The sequence below is a fragment of the Engraulis encrasicolus genome, chromosome 20 (assembly GCF_034702125.1).
Source record: "Engraulis encrasicolus isolate BLACKSEA-1 chromosome 20, IST_EnEncr_1.0, whole genome shotgun sequence".
Lineage (NCBI taxonomy): Eukaryota > Metazoa > Chordata > Actinopteri > Clupeiformes > Engraulidae > Engraulis > Engraulis encrasicolus.
Window position 1 is genome coordinate 28929579 of NC_085876.1, and position 17381 is coordinate 28946959.

Here is a 17381-nt window from a genome sequence, read left to right on the forward strand (position 1 = left end):
ATGGGGCTGATGACAGTGGGGCACAAACGGGTCATTTGTCCCGGGTCCGAGAGAGAAAGGAGCCCCGAATTGGTTCTTGATTAAATGGTATGTGTTGGATTGGGGTGGGGGCCCCTTTCAGATTACTTTGTCCTGGGCCTGGCAAAAGCTGTCAGCGGCCCTGCCTGTATGAAAACTCTGTGCTATGGAAACCTGTGTGGTATAACACCACCAGCGCAGCAACCATGGTGTCCTATATTTACTGTACTACAGTAGCGGTGTCGAGGAAAGGGAAGAATGAGAAACTGCCCTCGTTCAAAACGGTAGCGGCTGAATGGAACGGCTAATGGGGCAGACTGGAATTCTTTGCATGGCTTCTAGCTGAGCTGGTTTTATCAGTTTGTCACTGGAGCGCTACGCCAAGCAGGAGGGCACCCGGTCCAGTACTCTGACAGCTAGGCAGGCACCCGGTCTTCCAATCTCACCCGCCCGCAACTGGCAGAAGGTGTCAAGTGGGCCCTGAGTGTCAACCCCTGTGCCCCCACGTTTGGGTTCAGTAGCATTGGGTGCTGCATTTTACTCAATAAAACAGACAGGATGTTAGCTTTTCTCTCGTGTTATACCTTGTATGTGGCAGTTGGATATTACTTAAGCTGAGTCTCATCTTTCTGAGGGGGCAGTGCACTTGCCCCTTGGCCCATGGCCCTGCCATATTGATGTTTGGGATCCTATTATTACATTGGCAGGCTGTATGGGGGACCTCATCAGTGTTACGCTCTGGGGCCCTGTGTGCATTTGTTGGGCCACTGCACTGTTGGGCGCATTTGGCCATGTCAGCTTCCATAAGTCCACCAGTGCGGTTTTGCTTTGTTTGCTAGCTGCTCCACCAGTGTCATGCTAGGCTAGATGGGCAGGAATAGGGCTTCACCTTTCTGGGGGGCAAGGGAGAGAGAGACGGACATCTCTATGGCCCCAGGGTTGGGTTCATATACACCATCCTTCCATGGAGGGTTGGATGGCACATTCTGCTAAGTGGCAGGCAGCTTTGTTTTGTTTGCTAGCTGGTCTACCAGTGATTAAGTGTTGGTGCAGGAAGGGAAAATCCCTTACCTTTCTGGGTCAGAGAAAGGTCAGGAGTCGGGACAGGGTGGTTAGTCAGCACTCCCAGAGCGGTAGCCCTACTCACGGCTGAGTGATGTGGCCTGCCAGCTGTATCGTGTGTGTGTGTTTGTGTGTGGTGGTGACTGGGGGAGCTTAGCCTAACCAGAGACATACAGTATAAACAAGCAGCTACTTGCTGTTGGCAGGAGTTCAATTTATAGAGCCAGGGTGTCTTTGTTGCCTGCCTGGTTTTAATTGTCTTTTATCACAACTCCACTGATATTCCTTAAAATCTGAAATGCTCCCCTCCCTTCAGGTTTTTTATTTATTTTTATTTTTTCAGCAAATCGCACCCTGGGTTTTTGTGCCGTGGTGATGGAGGGGTTTTTTTTTTAAATGGTGGTGACTGATGGCGGTTAGGAGCTTAACCATGCCCTACCTCCAGGAAACATACACATGCCCAAACAGCCACATAGTGCTGTACTGTATGTATGTATGTGTGGTGTGGGGAAGCTGTGGCCTAGGTATGTCTGAACATTCTGGTGGTGGATTCTGTGTACATGCATTGTCACAGATAATGGTGTTTGTGTGTGTGGATGTGTGATCGTGTGTGTGTGTGTGTGTGTGATCGCTAACGGTCTTTTCTCTTGCTCTCTCTCTCTCTCTCACACACACACACACACACACACACACACACACACACACACACACAGAGATACAGACACCAGGCACGCACACACACACACACACACACACGTGCACCATCCCAGCTGCAATTGTCATGGCCACTATGGGCCTCCCCCCCTGCTCTGCACACATGCTCTGAAAAAGATGAGCCAGTACACCACTGAGTTGTGGTGTGGCCTCATGCACGTATTCACACACACACACACACACACACACACACACACACACACACACACACACACACACACACACACACACACAGTCTTTCTCTTTCACTCACAGTTTTTCTCTCACTCGCCTACAAACACACACACACAAACACTCACTCTCAGAGTGCAGTCCCTGTAAGGGAGACAGGCCCGACCCATGCGTGGACGCACGCACAGTGACCACACTTGCGGACAGACAGACCCGACACGCGTTCACACAGACACAGTAGAGATATCGCAGATGATCTCAGCGCTGCCTGTCCATCATCTCAGCATGGCTGTTCTCTCCACTGCCCGGCTCTCTTCAGCTGGGGAGATATGTGGGGCTCTTTCCAATATTCTGACTCCCGTCCTCGGCCTAAGCCTCACGTTTCGCTCACTCCTGTTTCGCTAACGCAAAACGCTCAAGTTTCCCCGCTGTCAGCCAGAGGCGCAACCACTGTTTGGGGGGGACATTTCCCCATTCAACATCCCAATTGCAAATGAGAAAATGACCTTTTGAATTGTGCTTTTTCAAGCTATTGTAATACACTTGTGTGGTCAGTGACCTCACCACGAACAAGGGAGCAAGGGAGGACGGGAGTTCGGATATTGGAAAGAGCCCATGGTGTGTCATGTATGGATGGGCTCGGATGCCTTTTGACACGGCCCTTGGCTTTGGCAGATCCGGCCCTTCTTCACAGTAACATTGTGAAAAGGACGGCCTGTTTGCGAGTTATCACGGTCAGGGCCTGAGTGTATAAAAGTTCCCTCCCTCTCCCTCCCCTCTTCTCTTCTCCCCATTTCTCTATTTTCTCCTCTTTTTTCATGAATGGCAGAGAAGAGGGACAGGACAAAGCCAGATGGTTCATCATCCGCCAGATGGTTTCGTCTTTCTCATTCATTTACTCCTGGTCTAATTAAGCGCAGCTCCCCTCTGTCCAACTTCTAAATCTACTTAATGTTAACACACAGCACCACACACACATCCCCCACACCCCACCTCCCCCTAATCCTTAAGGGCGGGTTATGCTTCCTACTTGTGCCACAGAGTGAGCTTGTCGCAGCCATGATGCAGTTAATTTTGGTTTATGCCCTGTTTTGAAGCACGGTCTGCGCGATGTCATTCCACGCTGAAACTGCCTTCAATACAAAGAGTAAACTAGACGTGTCGGTTGTTTTTTAGCATCACAGACTCGACGAGAATGAAAATGAAACATTAAATCTTTATCACGTGCATGTTTGATCGCACTGGCAGTTTGGAACAAAGAAGTGGCTCATTTGTCGAGGACGAAGCGGAATGTTTCCTCGACCTCGGAACCACTGTTAAACTGTCCAAATAACTTCAGCGTCATAACTTGCAAGCGCATGTGTTGTCTTTGGTTCGTGTAAATAAATCAAACAACAAAGCACGGGCAACTTATTTAATGAAGAGCTTACAGTCCGTAGACCGACGAAGGTTAGAACAAGGAAGTAGCGCTTGTTCTCGACTCGAGGACAGAGCAGGCTGGTCGAGAGGACCAATCAGAGACCTATTTTCGCCCTTTCACGCCGTCGCTCCCTGCGTCGAGACACAATTTTGGGGAGGTGCCCCAGAGTACCTGCGTGATGGGGGGGGCTTCACTACGTTAACTGCGCGGCTCACTGCATCATGATGCAGTGACGCTGATCTCGAGGCATAAACCACCCTTTACTGTGTGTATGTCAGACAGACACGTACACACACACACACACACACACACACACACACACACACACACACACACACACACACACACACACACACACACACACACACACACACACACACACACACACGCGCGCACACACGCACACCTAAAGGTTAAAGTGTCATTCAGATTGTGAGGCTTTGTTTCTTCCACGGCTGCCACTGGGTGCTCATATTCAGTTTGGATTAGGTGGAGCTATATTTAACTTCCCAAACAATAAACAAACCTTTTGATGTTTCCAGCTTGCACTCTGTGGGTTTGAAATCCTAACCTAGTGATGATGACTGTACCATTTTTTTAATGAGCAGGTGACAAAAAGTGTGTCCGTGTGAAAGTGCTCCTTTTAGGGTCAGTGAGAATTGTATGTAATGTGTCAATATGTGGGTCAATGGAATTTTTTTGTGTGGTTCAAACGTCAGGGGGTACAACCACAGTTAATGCCCATGAATAAATAAGTAATTTGAATGGTATGATGATGAAAATGCATCTTGGGTAATCCACTAAAAATAAACAAAACATTTTTAAATCCAAACAATAGTGCAATTAACTGTGCTTGTACCACCACAAATTACATAAGAATTGTGTGTTTTCTAAATTCACATCCGCCAACCAGCCAAATGCTGGTGAAATACCAGTTTGGCCGGTAGAAAAGGCCACTTTGACCCATCAGTGAGTGTCTGTTTAGGCTAGTAAGATTAACATACTAGCCATTTTTGGTAGTGATGAGATGAAAAAAAGTTGATTTGGAGCCCTGGTTGAGATGGTGAAGAGAGTGGTTGTGGTTGAAAGATGGTTGTGCTGGGGGTCGAGGATAGAGGGAGGACTGTGTGATGAGGATGGAGGTTGCGGGGCCGGATTGGGCACTCATCTTCCCACCAGGAGGAATCCACACCTGCCCCCATAAAGCTGCTCCCATCTGTCTCGGCGGGATTTTGGGAGGGGGGATGGGGTGATGGTGTGCTAGTAATGAAGGTAGGAGGAGAAGAGTTGTGGGGTTGGGTTGGAAGATACAGGGGGTGGGGTCTCAAACTTTTTTTAATGCAGTGGTGACCCCTAATTGAATGGAACATTGTGGGAGGATGAAAAATTACACTACAAATGGCAGTTACCAAAAATTGTTAACAAAAAAAAAAAAAAACAATTAGGCCTGCTGTGCAACTATGTTTCCATTGCAGTAGTATGTGGTGCTGTACCATTTTATGCGTTTTGCAGAGTCCACAAACTTTTCTGCAGACCGACTGGCAATGTGCCACGGACCACGCGGTGGGTCGCCGGACTCCAGGTTGAGAACCACTGGTCTGGGAGAGGGCTCTTCCTACTCGGTGGGGGGGATTTTACTGGACCATGCTGATTTACAAGGCAGCCGAGCCCCCACCGATAAGCAGAGGCCCAGCTAGAGAGCTAACGCTGATAAAGAATTCAACTCGGCCCTGGGAGCAATGGGGGCCATTGCTACGCACGCACGCGCGCGCGCACGCACGCACGCACGCACACACACAATTTTACTTTTCTACATGCAGTGCACACACACACTGGTCAGGTGCAAAAGGACATTACTATGTCGCTCGTATGAAACACACACACACACAATTTTACATTTATACACACACACACACACACACACACACACTCTCTCACTGGTCAGGTGCAAAAAGACACACTTTTACGCCGCTGGTATGAAACGCACACATGCACGCCTGCCTCAATGGGAGGTCAGGCCTCCACCCTTTTCCAATAAGGAGCTACACACATATAAAGCTTAGCCACTACCTCAGTCTATAGACACTCTCACACTCTGTCACACTCTTGCTCACTCGAGCAGGTGCTAAAACATACAGACACCCATACTTCATTGGTGTGGAACTCGCACGCACACACCCACTCACTTGCTCGAGGGCTTGCACACACACACACACACACACACACTTGCTCAAGAGCTTAAAAAAAGCGCGCACACACCTCAATTGAAGAACAGGCGTTCCCCCTTTTCAATAAGGAGCTACACCCACGTTAAAGTTCAGCCACTTCCTCCCGTGTCTTTTTTTTCATACTTTGCCTCACACGGACACATTGACACACCTTGGTGATCTATAGCTGCAAAATCATTACCCAATCAAGCCTTACACTCACACACCCACCCACCTCTTTCTCATTCAACAACACTACTTCACTCCTGCCCGGAATTCATAAAGCCTGGTGTCACTGATAGAGAGAACTTCTGCTTTTGACAATGCAGACGACGTGCAGACGAAGATAAGCGTTTTCAATTTCGTTCCAATGTTGGTCTCATAAATCTACAGGGAAAAAAAGGTGCTCAATACTTTTTTTTTTTCCAGCTCCCATGTTGACATACTGTCACTACTCTTATATTTTTTTCCCATTTTTAAAACGCAGATGTATTTCTACAAGGGTTTTCTCATTTTATGGTGGAAACAAAGAGTGGAATATTGAGTTGTGGTCTGTCGTAAGGCCGCCGCAAATGCCAGGGTTATGTTTGATGTCTGTTTTATCGGGAGCAAATCAGCCATGAAAACACAACACGGGTCAGACTTTCCATCGTTTCGGGCGATAGCGGAGGGAGCCATTTTGGGGGTGCACTTCGGGTGCTATGGAGGAGGACGAGGAGGAGGACATGTGGTTTTGGGGGTTGGAGGGGGGAGGGGGGGGCAGTGGCATTTTTTCACCGTGAGCCATGCAAGGCATGTCCGCGAAGAAGACCAATAGGCCCAACTTCTTGACTGGAGGAGCGCGTACACCACTCCACACCACGCCACACTCACATAGCCTTTTTACCAGCCTCGCGGGGGAACCAAGTTTTAAGAGGTCCAGGTGGAAGAGAGAGAAAGGGTGTGTGTGTGGGGCGGCCGGGGGGGAGGGTGGCTGGGGGTGTTCTTTATGGGGCACACTTTAAAAAGCTGTACAAACAGAGGCCGCTAAGATCTTTCAATAGCCATTAACTTGGCTAAATAAACGTCCCGAAGTATTCCTCAAATCTCTTTTACAGTTTTTTGGGTTTGAGAGAGGCCGAGTGGGAGAGATCGCGAGGGGAGAAAAAAAATGCACTGTCAGTGTCGCTCCCCCACTCAACCTCCTCAACCGACCGACCTGACGTTTTCCTGTTTTAAAAGCACAGCGGTGCTGGGAAGGGCTCGATCCCTGTGTGGCAGTAGGGGGTGGGCGGACACGATCTGACACTGTGAGATGAGGCTGACATCTGCCGCAGTGAGGGTGGATGCTGGGGAGTGTAAGGGGATCGATGTGGGGTTCGTTAGTTGTGGGAAGCTGATGTTGACTTCTGTAAAGGGTGGTTAAGGAGCCAGGCCCTAAATTAACGGTTTTCACCACCAACCGAAATGGATGGTAGATATTAAAGGCGTATGCCACTATTTTTGGGCTAAATACAGTTAAAATCGTTGGCCAGGGTTTATAAAGGTGGTAAAGTGTCATATTTTTTCATGTAAGCCGTTGTCTTGCTTTAAGACAAGTTAAAAGAGGGAGCATGTCGCTAAGCTAGTGAAAGTCAATGCATCCGTGTAGCATGCTACATGTTGGTCGTTTCTACCAGCCAAACTGAAAATTCACCAGCGTTTGGCCAGTCGACTAGTGTTAATTTAGAGGCCTGGGTGGGGTTATTGGTGTCCGTTGCGAGTTCAGAGAGTTCATTTGGTCCAACTGGCTCTGAATCAGCTGATCTAATTGAGCAGTACAGAGTACAGGGCGACGGTGTTATACTAAGAACATGGTTAAATGATAAACCAGGTGTACAGGAAGTGGTTAAGCTGCTAATGGATATATCTGCAGGCATCATCTTAGTTAAGGAAATTAGGACTTCTATTAGATTATTCACCTCTACCTCAAGGTTATCTTAACCTGGTTTACAACTGTACCAGCTTAGTATACCCCCAGGTGGATAAAAAAGGAGCTGATCACTGAAGTCATCTGTGCTGGAAAGAAAACTTGTTTGTTACGAATACGAATGCTTTATTGTCCACAATGTGGAAATTTGTCTTGTTGAATCCTGGATTAACACCACTGCAGTGGGTGCAGCTGTAGCACTGTTCCTTCCTTTGTCTATCGTAGTGTTTCTTAATGGGTCTTTACAGCCTCCCGTTGGACGTTGGGGAGCCCTGGAGGGTGTTGAGAAGAATACAGTTGAAAGGGGGCATTGCTTAGATGCCATTTGGGGGCATGATTCCATTTCCTTTTTTTAATAATAAGGGGGTGTTTGCTTATGATGAGGTCAAGGGTGCGTTGGCAGTCTTAAAATGAGAGCCAGGGGGGGTATGTATTTCAAAAAGGTTGAGAACCACTGGTCTTTCACAAGCTTTCGTCCAGACTGAGCCCTGGATAAAGAGGGTTGATGCATGGAGTTCTCTTTGTTCAAATCAGTCAAAATCAACACTGCTACATGCAGCTCTCCATCTCTAACCCATGTGTCTATGTGTGTGTGTGTGTGTGTGTGTGTGTGTGTGTGTGTGTGTGTGTGTGTGTGTGTGTGTGTGTGTGTGTGTGTGTGTGTGTGTGTGTGTGTGTGTGTGTGTGTGTGTGTGTGTGTGTGTGTGTGTGTGTGTGTGTGTGTGTGTGTGTGTGTGTGTGTGTGTGTGTGTGTGTGTGTGTTGCAGGGAGAACGAGGCCCTCTGGAGAGAGGTAGCGAGTCTGAGACAGAAGCATGCGCAGCAGCAGAAAGTCGTCAATAAGGTAACACGGGCCTAGCTCTTACAAAGCTGTCAATAGTATTTATATAGCTGTGGACAGTCCTTACTTGGCACCCCTTTGCGAAATGTTCAGTGTTTACATATGCACAGCTACTGTATCTTCTGGTGGTTAGACATGGTCAATGCAAGGTATGTAAACATCACTGAATGGAATGTCTTGCACAGGAATTCAGCCTGAACACCAACCATTTGTCAATTCAGTTACTACTGGTTTGAAGTTGCAACATTGAAACAATGCAATAATTCCCAGGGGTGCATTTTTCGAACCCATAGTTGCTTTGTTGATTGCAATGCATTTTCCCATTGGTAACTACCAAAGTCGTTAACCGGCTAGCAATTACACTTTCGAGAAACACAACCCAGAGTTGGGAGGGGCAGGCCTCAAACTTAGGTGTTTGGTACACACACCCTACACCAGTGGAATGAGTCCTAGAGAACACCTGGTAGAAGTAGACACAAAAAAGTTGTGCTCTTGTTATACAGTAACATGATTGCATGTTCTTCCAAAATGTTTGATGGTTTGCTTTTTATTATTTAAAAGCATGGCTTGTTTGATGCATTCACATTCCTTGGGTTGACCATTTCATGCTTTTTAACATTTTAACAGCAAGAGATAGCCGTGCAGTATCTTGTCCATTAATCTTGTCCATTACAGTTACTCCAGAAGCTAGATGCACAAAATGACCATACAAGTCGAGCTGAGAAATTGTCATTGTAGGTCGTTGTATGTGGGGGTTTTTAGGGGCAGCTGTGGCCTAATGGTTAGACAGGAGGTCTTAAGATCAGAGGGTTTCGGGCTCGGATCTCACCTTAGAGCCTCTCTATGCTTTTTTAATTAGCAAAGCTTTCGGTCAATCTAAGTGTGCAGACATTTTTTTTTATTTATCACAGTTTTTGTTTGTTGTTTGAGACCTTTTAATCGGGAGTCCCTGGTTAAACCAATACCCTTTAAAAACAACTAAGGCACTTTGGATAAAAGTGAGGGTTATGTCATGTCCTATTTTGTGGTGTTAAACTGTTGTTTGTGTCTCTGCAGCTCATCCAGTTCCTCATCACGCTGGTGCAGTCCAACAGAGTGATCGGGATGAAACGAAAGATGCAAGTTGCCTCATCCCACAGAACACAATTATTTACAAACACATGCATTCATTTGAAGGATTGTTTAAAGTTTTTTTCTCCGTTCTTTCTTTCCCCTGTTCTCCACTCTTGTTCTCTCTCTCTCCCTCTCTCTGCCTCCCCCCCCCTCTCTCTCTCTCTGATCGCTCTCTACCTCTCCCCCCCCTCTCTCTCTCTCTGATCGCTCTCTGATCGCTCTCTACCTCTCTCTATGATCTCTCTCTCTCTCTCTCTCTCTCTCTCTCTCCCTCTCTCTGCCTCCCCCCCCCTCTCTCTCTCTCTGATCGCTCTCTGATCGCTCTCTACCTCTCTCTCTCTACCTCACTCCTGCTGTTTTGTCATTTTCGATCCTGTTGTTTTCTTCACAATCCCTCTTGTTTTGTTCATTTCTGCTCTGTCAACTTCCCATCCTATCTTTCTCTTATTTTTCTTTGCCATCCTTTTCGTCCTTTTCTTTCACCCCCCTTCTCTCCTCTCCTTTAGCCAATCTCTCTTCTCCCTTTTCCTCTCCTCCCTTTCCTATCCTATCCTCTCTTGTTCTATTTTCTTCTGACCAGGCCGCTGATGTTGAATGACAGCACCTCGGCCCATTCCCTGCCCAAGTACACGAGGCAGTACTCCCTAGAGCCCTCCCCGGCCATGTCGGTATGTACACTTGCAACCTGCTGCACAGCGCACACACGCACACGTACGTACCAGGGCTTGACATTAACTTTTTCGCTTGGCGGCCACTGTGGCTAGTGGTTTTCCTGAGTCACTAGCCATCCAGCTATTTTACTAGCAATTAGTTTTTTTTAAATAATGATACTGTACATCTACACTCAGAAGGTGCTTAAAGCAAGAAGATGAGTGCATGGGTTTCTACATGGGAAAAAAAACAAACAAATGGAAACTGAGTAACTGAGCTTTTTCTTGAATTTAAATGCAAACAATTGATACACAAGGGGCAAAGTGTATACGCTATATATATCAGAATATACACTATTCTGATATGTCATACCATAGAATAAGCTACCTGCCAAATTGGCTAGTGACACTGAAATTCTTACCAGCCACACACACACACACACACCCTTGAAGCCTTCTCTGCCATGTTGGTACGTACGCGCACGCAACCTGCTGCACCACCCTGGCGCGCACGCACACTGCCATGTCTTTTCGTACACATGCAACCTGCTGTGTGATGGATGAAAAAATATCACACACACACCGCAAATGATGATTCAACAACAAAAAATATTGACGCTAACATTTTTATATAACACTCTCATATACATAGGATATAGGTCAAAGTTGTAGTCCCATCCAGTTGTGTCCCGTCTCACTGATGAGTCGTGAATTAAGCACTGCGTGTGTTCACAGTGACGTGTGAAGATCCGCACGGCATGACTAATCACTAAGCAGTGATGCAACCCCCCCCTTCTCTCTCTCCTTTACCCTCTCCTTCCATTCCTTCCTCTATCCATCTCTCCCCTTTTCCCTCATTTCATCTCGCCTTTCCTCCCCTCCATTCCCTCTCTGTCTTCCCTCCCACACTCCCTCTCTCCCTCCTCTCCACCATCCCTTGTCTCTCTTCCCTCCTCCTCCTCTCTATCCCCTCTCTACCTCCCTCCTCCCTTCCTCCCTCCACTCTCTCTTCCTCCCTCCACTCTCTCCCTCCATCCCTGTAGGCCTCCTCTACCGGATTCGCCGCCTCCAACCTCTTCCCCTCCGACAGCCCAGTGAAGACGGGCCCGATCATCTCTGACATCACCGACTTGGCCCAGACCAGCCCCGTTACCACAGAATGGATTGACGACAGGTAAGGGCGGGGGAGCTCCTGGAACAGCAGAGACTGTGACTGCCAACCAACGGGAGCTTGGATTTGCCTTCCTCTTCAGCAATTGGCTTTGTCCTCATGAAAGTGATTATGCTCCCTCTACCAAAAAAAAGGAGCTTGTCTTGCACAGCTACTCTCCTCTCTCCATATGTGCTGTAAAACCCATGGGAAGGATGCTTGTGTGCTTTTGGTATGAAGGTTGTGAAAGGGAAAAAAAAATCGATCCAAGGGTTAGCGGGGCTTAGGCCAAGAAACACACAGGGTTTGGCTCAGTCAGGTTTTTCGAAGAAAAAAAACTCCTGAAAGGGTAGCGATTGTGGATGGGCCAACACATGCACATGCACAGGGTGTGGCTCTAACTTTCTTCGTGAATGACTGCCAGAAGCGGTCTTTGGCTTTTGGCTTGCCATTCATGTCTCGTCAGGATTCTCCTTCTGCGACTGTTTACCTTTGACATTATCACCAGACAATCCACCCTAGCCGTTTTGGACATGATTTATGTGGGAGGAGTTGCTAACGAGCCTCAGTGGCAGTATTATTTCACATGGTAGGTTAGTCTTGGAAAAAAAAAGTAATAAAGTAAAAGTCATGTAAACTTTTATCTTCGCATCCTTTTTAATTCATGTTCTGAATTGACTCTTGCAAAGTGAAAGAACCAGCTTTCGGGTGCATGTCTCTAATACTCATTAGGTGATTGTTAATGCATTAAATAGTATATTTATTAACAGCTTTTTTCTGAATTGAGCATTGTAAGTTTGGTTCTACCAAGAATTATATCCCAAAAGGCAAATGTACAGAATAACGGCCTTCAAGGTCAACCGGTTCCACAAGTTAATCTCTTGGTGAAGGAAACTCTGTCTCCTTGCGAGGTCTAAGCCTCTACCTCACCATTAACTTACTGGAACCAGTCACCTTGCGGGTTATTTCCCCAATGTTCTAATTCTAAATGGAATGGTAGCCGTCGTAACCCATTCAAAAATGACCTGTACGCAGTCGAGGTGTTGAGCCTTCTGGGGCTTGGCTTAAGTTCAAGCATCATAGCCCACAGTAAAACAAAACAAACGACAACAAAAAAACCTGTGTACTTTTGTGTCCCCAGCGAGAGGACCAGCCCTCTGGTGCACATCAAGGAGGAGCCCTCCAGCCCCACCACCACCCACGAGTCGGAGGTGGAGGAGATGTGCCCCGTGGAGGTGGAGGTGCTGCCCCAGGACACGCCGCTCTCGCCCACCACCTTCATCAACGCCATCCTGCAGGAGAGCGAGCCGCCCACACCAGCGCCAGCCACTGCCAACCCTCCAGGTACTGTAACTAGGGCTGGGAATTGCCAACAACCTCACGATATAATGTGTTATCAAGATTCAGGGGGGGTCATGATACGATGCACATTGAGATGCATGTAATATGATGCAATGCGGTATGTATTGTGATTTTTCTTATGCAGAATAGAAATTGAATGCCAGAAAGCGGTGCACTTACATGTGCTGGCTTTAGACTCAGCAGTGTTGCATCATAACAACAAATGGTGTGTGGACTTATTTCTACTGACAAGGCTGGATAATGGCAAAAACCTGTAGCTAATGAGTATCACGATACAGGGGTCACGTGTGTTGTGAAGAGGCCCGATGCAACACATTGTCATGACTATATTTTATACACCCCCACTGGTAACTGGTGCATATTAATTCCACTGGACCTAATGAGGTAGATAGACTGTGTTACTGAAAAACGCCAAAAACCTGAAAAGAACCCACCTCAAATTTGATCTAACCAGTGCAGAATCCGTAAGATGGGTACGGGTCTACTGATTACTCAGCGAAGTTACCTGTGTTGGAAGGAAAATTTGTATTTATTTTTTTACTTCTACTTTTACTGTTGACATTTCTCGCTGCTTGACGGCTTATTTTACCCTCAGTGATTAATGAGAGCTATTTAGTATCTGTGTTGTTTTTCCTCACTCTTTTTTTTGTCTTTGTTTTCATTTATTTTTTTATTCTGTGTTGTGATGTTTTTATGTGTTCTGTACCCCTGGGGTCTAGAGTAAAGAATTTAATTGAATAAAGTAACTCTATTGTAAAGTACTTCAGTCAATACAGTAAATCTACTGTAAAGCATTTTATTGAATAAAATTACTCCCTTCCACCCCAACCAGGAGCTGCTGCTGCAACAGCTGCCGCTGCCGCTGCTGCAGCCACCACGGCCACCGCCCCGCTGCAGGTCCCCGTCACCCCTACCCTCAGCCAGTCCCTCAACCGGATAGACCCCAGGTGCCTCAGCCTCGCCTGCATCGACAGGTGAGTTGGGACGGGACGTGCATGTCCATCAATCTGTAAGTCGGTGGGGGACCGAGTGTCCTTCACAGCGTAAGCATATGCCCCACTTCACAGTAAGTTGGTGGGGAGGTGGAGGACGTGGGTTGGGGACTCCCCCTCTGCAGGGGTGCCCTTCTCTGTGGTCAAATGGATGTGGCTGGATGTGCCTTTTTGACTGAAGTCGTAGTATCGTTAGTGGAAACGCTGGGACTGCTCTAAATAAAATTAAAAATAAAGAAAATTAAATCACATTTGAGCGCAACACTGATAATAGTCCTGGACCAGCCATGTAGACCCGTTCGCAATTTTGAGTTGGGGGCGTTTCTCACTGGAATTGAGTTAGTGGGTTCCTAGACATTAAAAATCACGGAGGTGCTCGTCCACCATAGTGCCAGATTTTTCACAATATGGCCGCCAAATATGGCCGCCATCACCTATGACAAAAACCTGTGTTTTTAGATGCGTCCAGCATCTCTATAACAGGGTCTGTCCGTCCGTCCGTCCGTCTGAAACGCTTTCTTGTCTGAAACGCTTTCTTGTCTGAAACGCTTTTTTGTCTGAAACGCTTTTTTGTCTGAAACGCTTTCCTTGTCTGAAACGCTGTCTGAAACGCATTCCTTCAATTGTTCCTTCCTGTGTCCACAAGGCGGAGGCAGAGAGGCATTTTGGCCTGGAGCGAATGCGTGTCAAAACGTATACGATATGTTACCAAACCGGCAAGGCTAAGCTGATGGCATTGTGAGACAACTGAGGGGTGCATTCAATTGACGGCATTGTTTTGCGTTTGGACAGTGGTAGGCAACTTCGTTCCTTCTCCACAGCACACCAACACCACTGTGAGTGTCACTTCATGTTCACGGTCTTGTGATAGGCCTACACTTCGGCTGATAGTGTCGCGTTGTGCAGCTATTTTGGTTCATCAGAATGGAAATGAACGATTTAGAAGTTGGCAGGCAGTATTTCACACAGATGTTTGTGCTCGGATAGAGTGGCGTTTGCATTGCATAACGCTCCACGACATGGAACCGTAATAAGTTGACAGGCGACCAGCACCGCTACAGCTCTTCCTCTAAACGTGAGTTTGCAAACATTCTGCCACTACGTTTCAGTGAGTAGTCAGTGTTCTCGAACTAGAACTAGTAGACAGATGGGCCATTTGCATTTCACATACGCTGTGTTACTGATGTTCTCGGGCATATTGCAAGGGAGAGTCGTTTTCTGCTGGCGGTCGCGTGGACTCCACAGGTGCTTTCCCTTGCGCTCAGAGAGAGCACGGGACAGAACGCGTATTTTGCTTCGTAATTGGTTTGCAGTCGTCTGAATTTGGTAAACTCTGCCACTGAAGCTCACTGCTTTGTGCCTTTGACGGTAAAAAGCTGGCATTGAAAATTAAGCGCACAATGCATCCAAAGGGTGAACCCATAGCGCATGATTCACCCAAACGGTTTTATTTATTTATTAGGCTATTTGGCGATGTTTAGTTTCTTTCCCACATGCACATGACGCTGAAATGGCGTGATAGCCAAGGTTGATAAATAACCTAGTACTAATATCTGGTAATTTGTAATGTAGCCACTTGATCTATGTGAAATTTGAAATTAGATGCTTCTTTTCCAAATCCAAGCATGATGGCCTTATTATAGTCTAAACTGCAAAATATAAAGCTTTGTCTCGTCATTTCGCTGCCTGCCACATTATTTGGAGTTTCAATGGGCAATAGGCTATGACCAATAAACAAAAAGCACATCCTCAGAGGGGGGTGGGCGTTGACAGGTTAGGAGGAGGCCAGCGGGGCGTTTTGGGGGGAAAAAAGGTTGGAACTGGCATAGAGGGACGCATCTGTTGCCCGCCTGTCGGCCTTGTTTACGTTTAAACTGTTTATACACATGCCATACATCAATTCTGACCAATTTTTGGAGAGGAAATCATTTCTGACAATTTCATGAGGAGAATGTGTGATTGTGACCTTAAAAGGTCATTGTCAAGGTCAAATTTGCTATTCTGAAGAATGTCAATAGACTTTCATTGTAAAAATGAGAAACAAATTCTCAATTATGGTATGAGGAGTTATTTGCTGATATTGCCATGATTATTTTGTGTCAGTATAGTGTCAGTATAGTCCTTAAAAGGTCAAGGTCAAGGTCATGTTCCAGGTCTTTTCCCTATTCTGAAGAACTCAGCCATGTGCTTGCCTATTAGGTCATTATTAAGAATAAGGAACAGCCACTATAAATGTAAACCTAACATTTTCCACACAGTCAGAGGACAGGACAGCACATGCACTGCAACAGTCAACACAGAGAGGAGCCCCCACTAGAAGAGAAGTGTGTCAGAGATCACAAGAGTACACAACTTCACTGCCTCTTTCAAATGCTTGTGCATAACATTCAACGCGGAATAAGGCGAACACCATTGCATATGATGCTTCCCACACAGCAAAAGCCTTCACATCAAGAACCTTCTCGCAACTTTTCACAGGATTGGTTCATGTTCAAGCTACCAGACAATCAGATCTGACCAGTCTTCTTGCTAGCTATGTTGTGGAATGCTCGAAAAACCGACAGAAAACCATACCTAGCACTTACAAGGGAGGATTATACATCCATTATACATGGGGTCATCTGTGGCCTAGTGGTTAGAGAGTTGGTCTTTCAATCTAGGGGTTGCAGGTTCGAATCCCCCCTGACCTCTCCCTACATCTCCATCCATGGCTGAAGTGCCCTTGAGTGCCCCCACCTATAAAGGGCACTATTGGAATATAGTCAATTCGGTTAAAAGAATAGAAGTGAAGACAAAACCACTCAGGAAGTTAACATCACTTTGATAAAGTAAAAATCCTTACTGCAAGGCGATCTATACAATATCTCCCCTTTGACAGATTTTCAACGATCGTCTACTTTATTTCACAATTCATGATTTAATATTGTGATATCAACCCTACTTTCTATTCAACTGGGCTGTATGTGTCTTATTTGACTGGCTTTACAACATTGAACTTGGAGAGTCAAGTGTAGCCAAGTTATAAAGATGTGCCCTACTTGGCAGAAATTAAGATCTATCAGGGACCATGTTGTAAAAATAAATATTTAAAGGGACACTGTGAAATTTTTAGTTGTTTATTTCCAGAAATCATGCTGCCCATTCACTAATGTTACATTTTTCATGAATACTTACCAGCATCATCAAATTCTAAGTATTCATTATGACTGGAAATTTTTAATTTTTCATACATGAAAAAGAGGATCTTCTCCATGGTCCGCCATTTTGAATTTCCAGAAATAGCCATTTTTAGCTGCGAAAATGACTGTACTTGGACCATACCAGAAAATATTAGTTTATTACTTAGTAAACTTTCATGTAAAGATCAAATTTGGCAATAGGCAGCCCAGTTTCAATGAGCAGCATAGTTGCAGTACCTTTTTGAACCATTTCCTGCACAGTGTCCCTTTAACGGTTTTGTATATAATCCCTTGGATACTCTTTCTTTCTATATCCATAAATAAACCAAACCAAACAAAACCAATACTGCTACTAATGCAACTTCAGATCCATGTGCAACACTGTTGCATAGCCTTAGCCAGGTGTATTGTGCATTTAAAACACCAGAGAGTGTTAAAGCCGTTTGTCTTTGACAGGAATAATTGGCTTGTGGATGAATGGCTGCAGCTATCCTGTAAAAGTGCATTTATGGTCACTAAGGGGATGCGCTTGTCCTCAGTGTTGCCAGATTGAGC

The 17381-nt window shown here is 46.2% G+C and overlaps 1 protein-coding gene across 2 annotated transcripts in view; it reads left to right on the forward strand.

The window, feature by feature from the left end:
• Positions 1 to 17381, forward strand: part of hsf1 (heat shock transcription factor 1) — a 32974-nt gene that overhangs the window by 6265 nt on the left and 9328 nt on the right. For both annotated transcript variants that reach the window (XM_063185731.1, XM_063185732.1), the window contains exons 5-10: positions 8308 to 8383; positions 9437 to 9498; positions 10074 to 10161; positions 11187 to 11317; positions 12435 to 12637; positions 13488 to 13629. In XM_063185731.1, coding sequence (XP_063041801.1) covers positions 8308 to 8383; positions 9437 to 9498; positions 10074 to 10161; positions 11187 to 11317; positions 12435 to 12637; positions 13488 to 13629 — 702 coding nt within the window. The remainder of the gene's footprint in view (positions 1 to 8307; positions 8384 to 9436; positions 9499 to 10073; positions 10162 to 11186; positions 11318 to 12434; positions 12638 to 13487; positions 13630 to 17381) is intronic.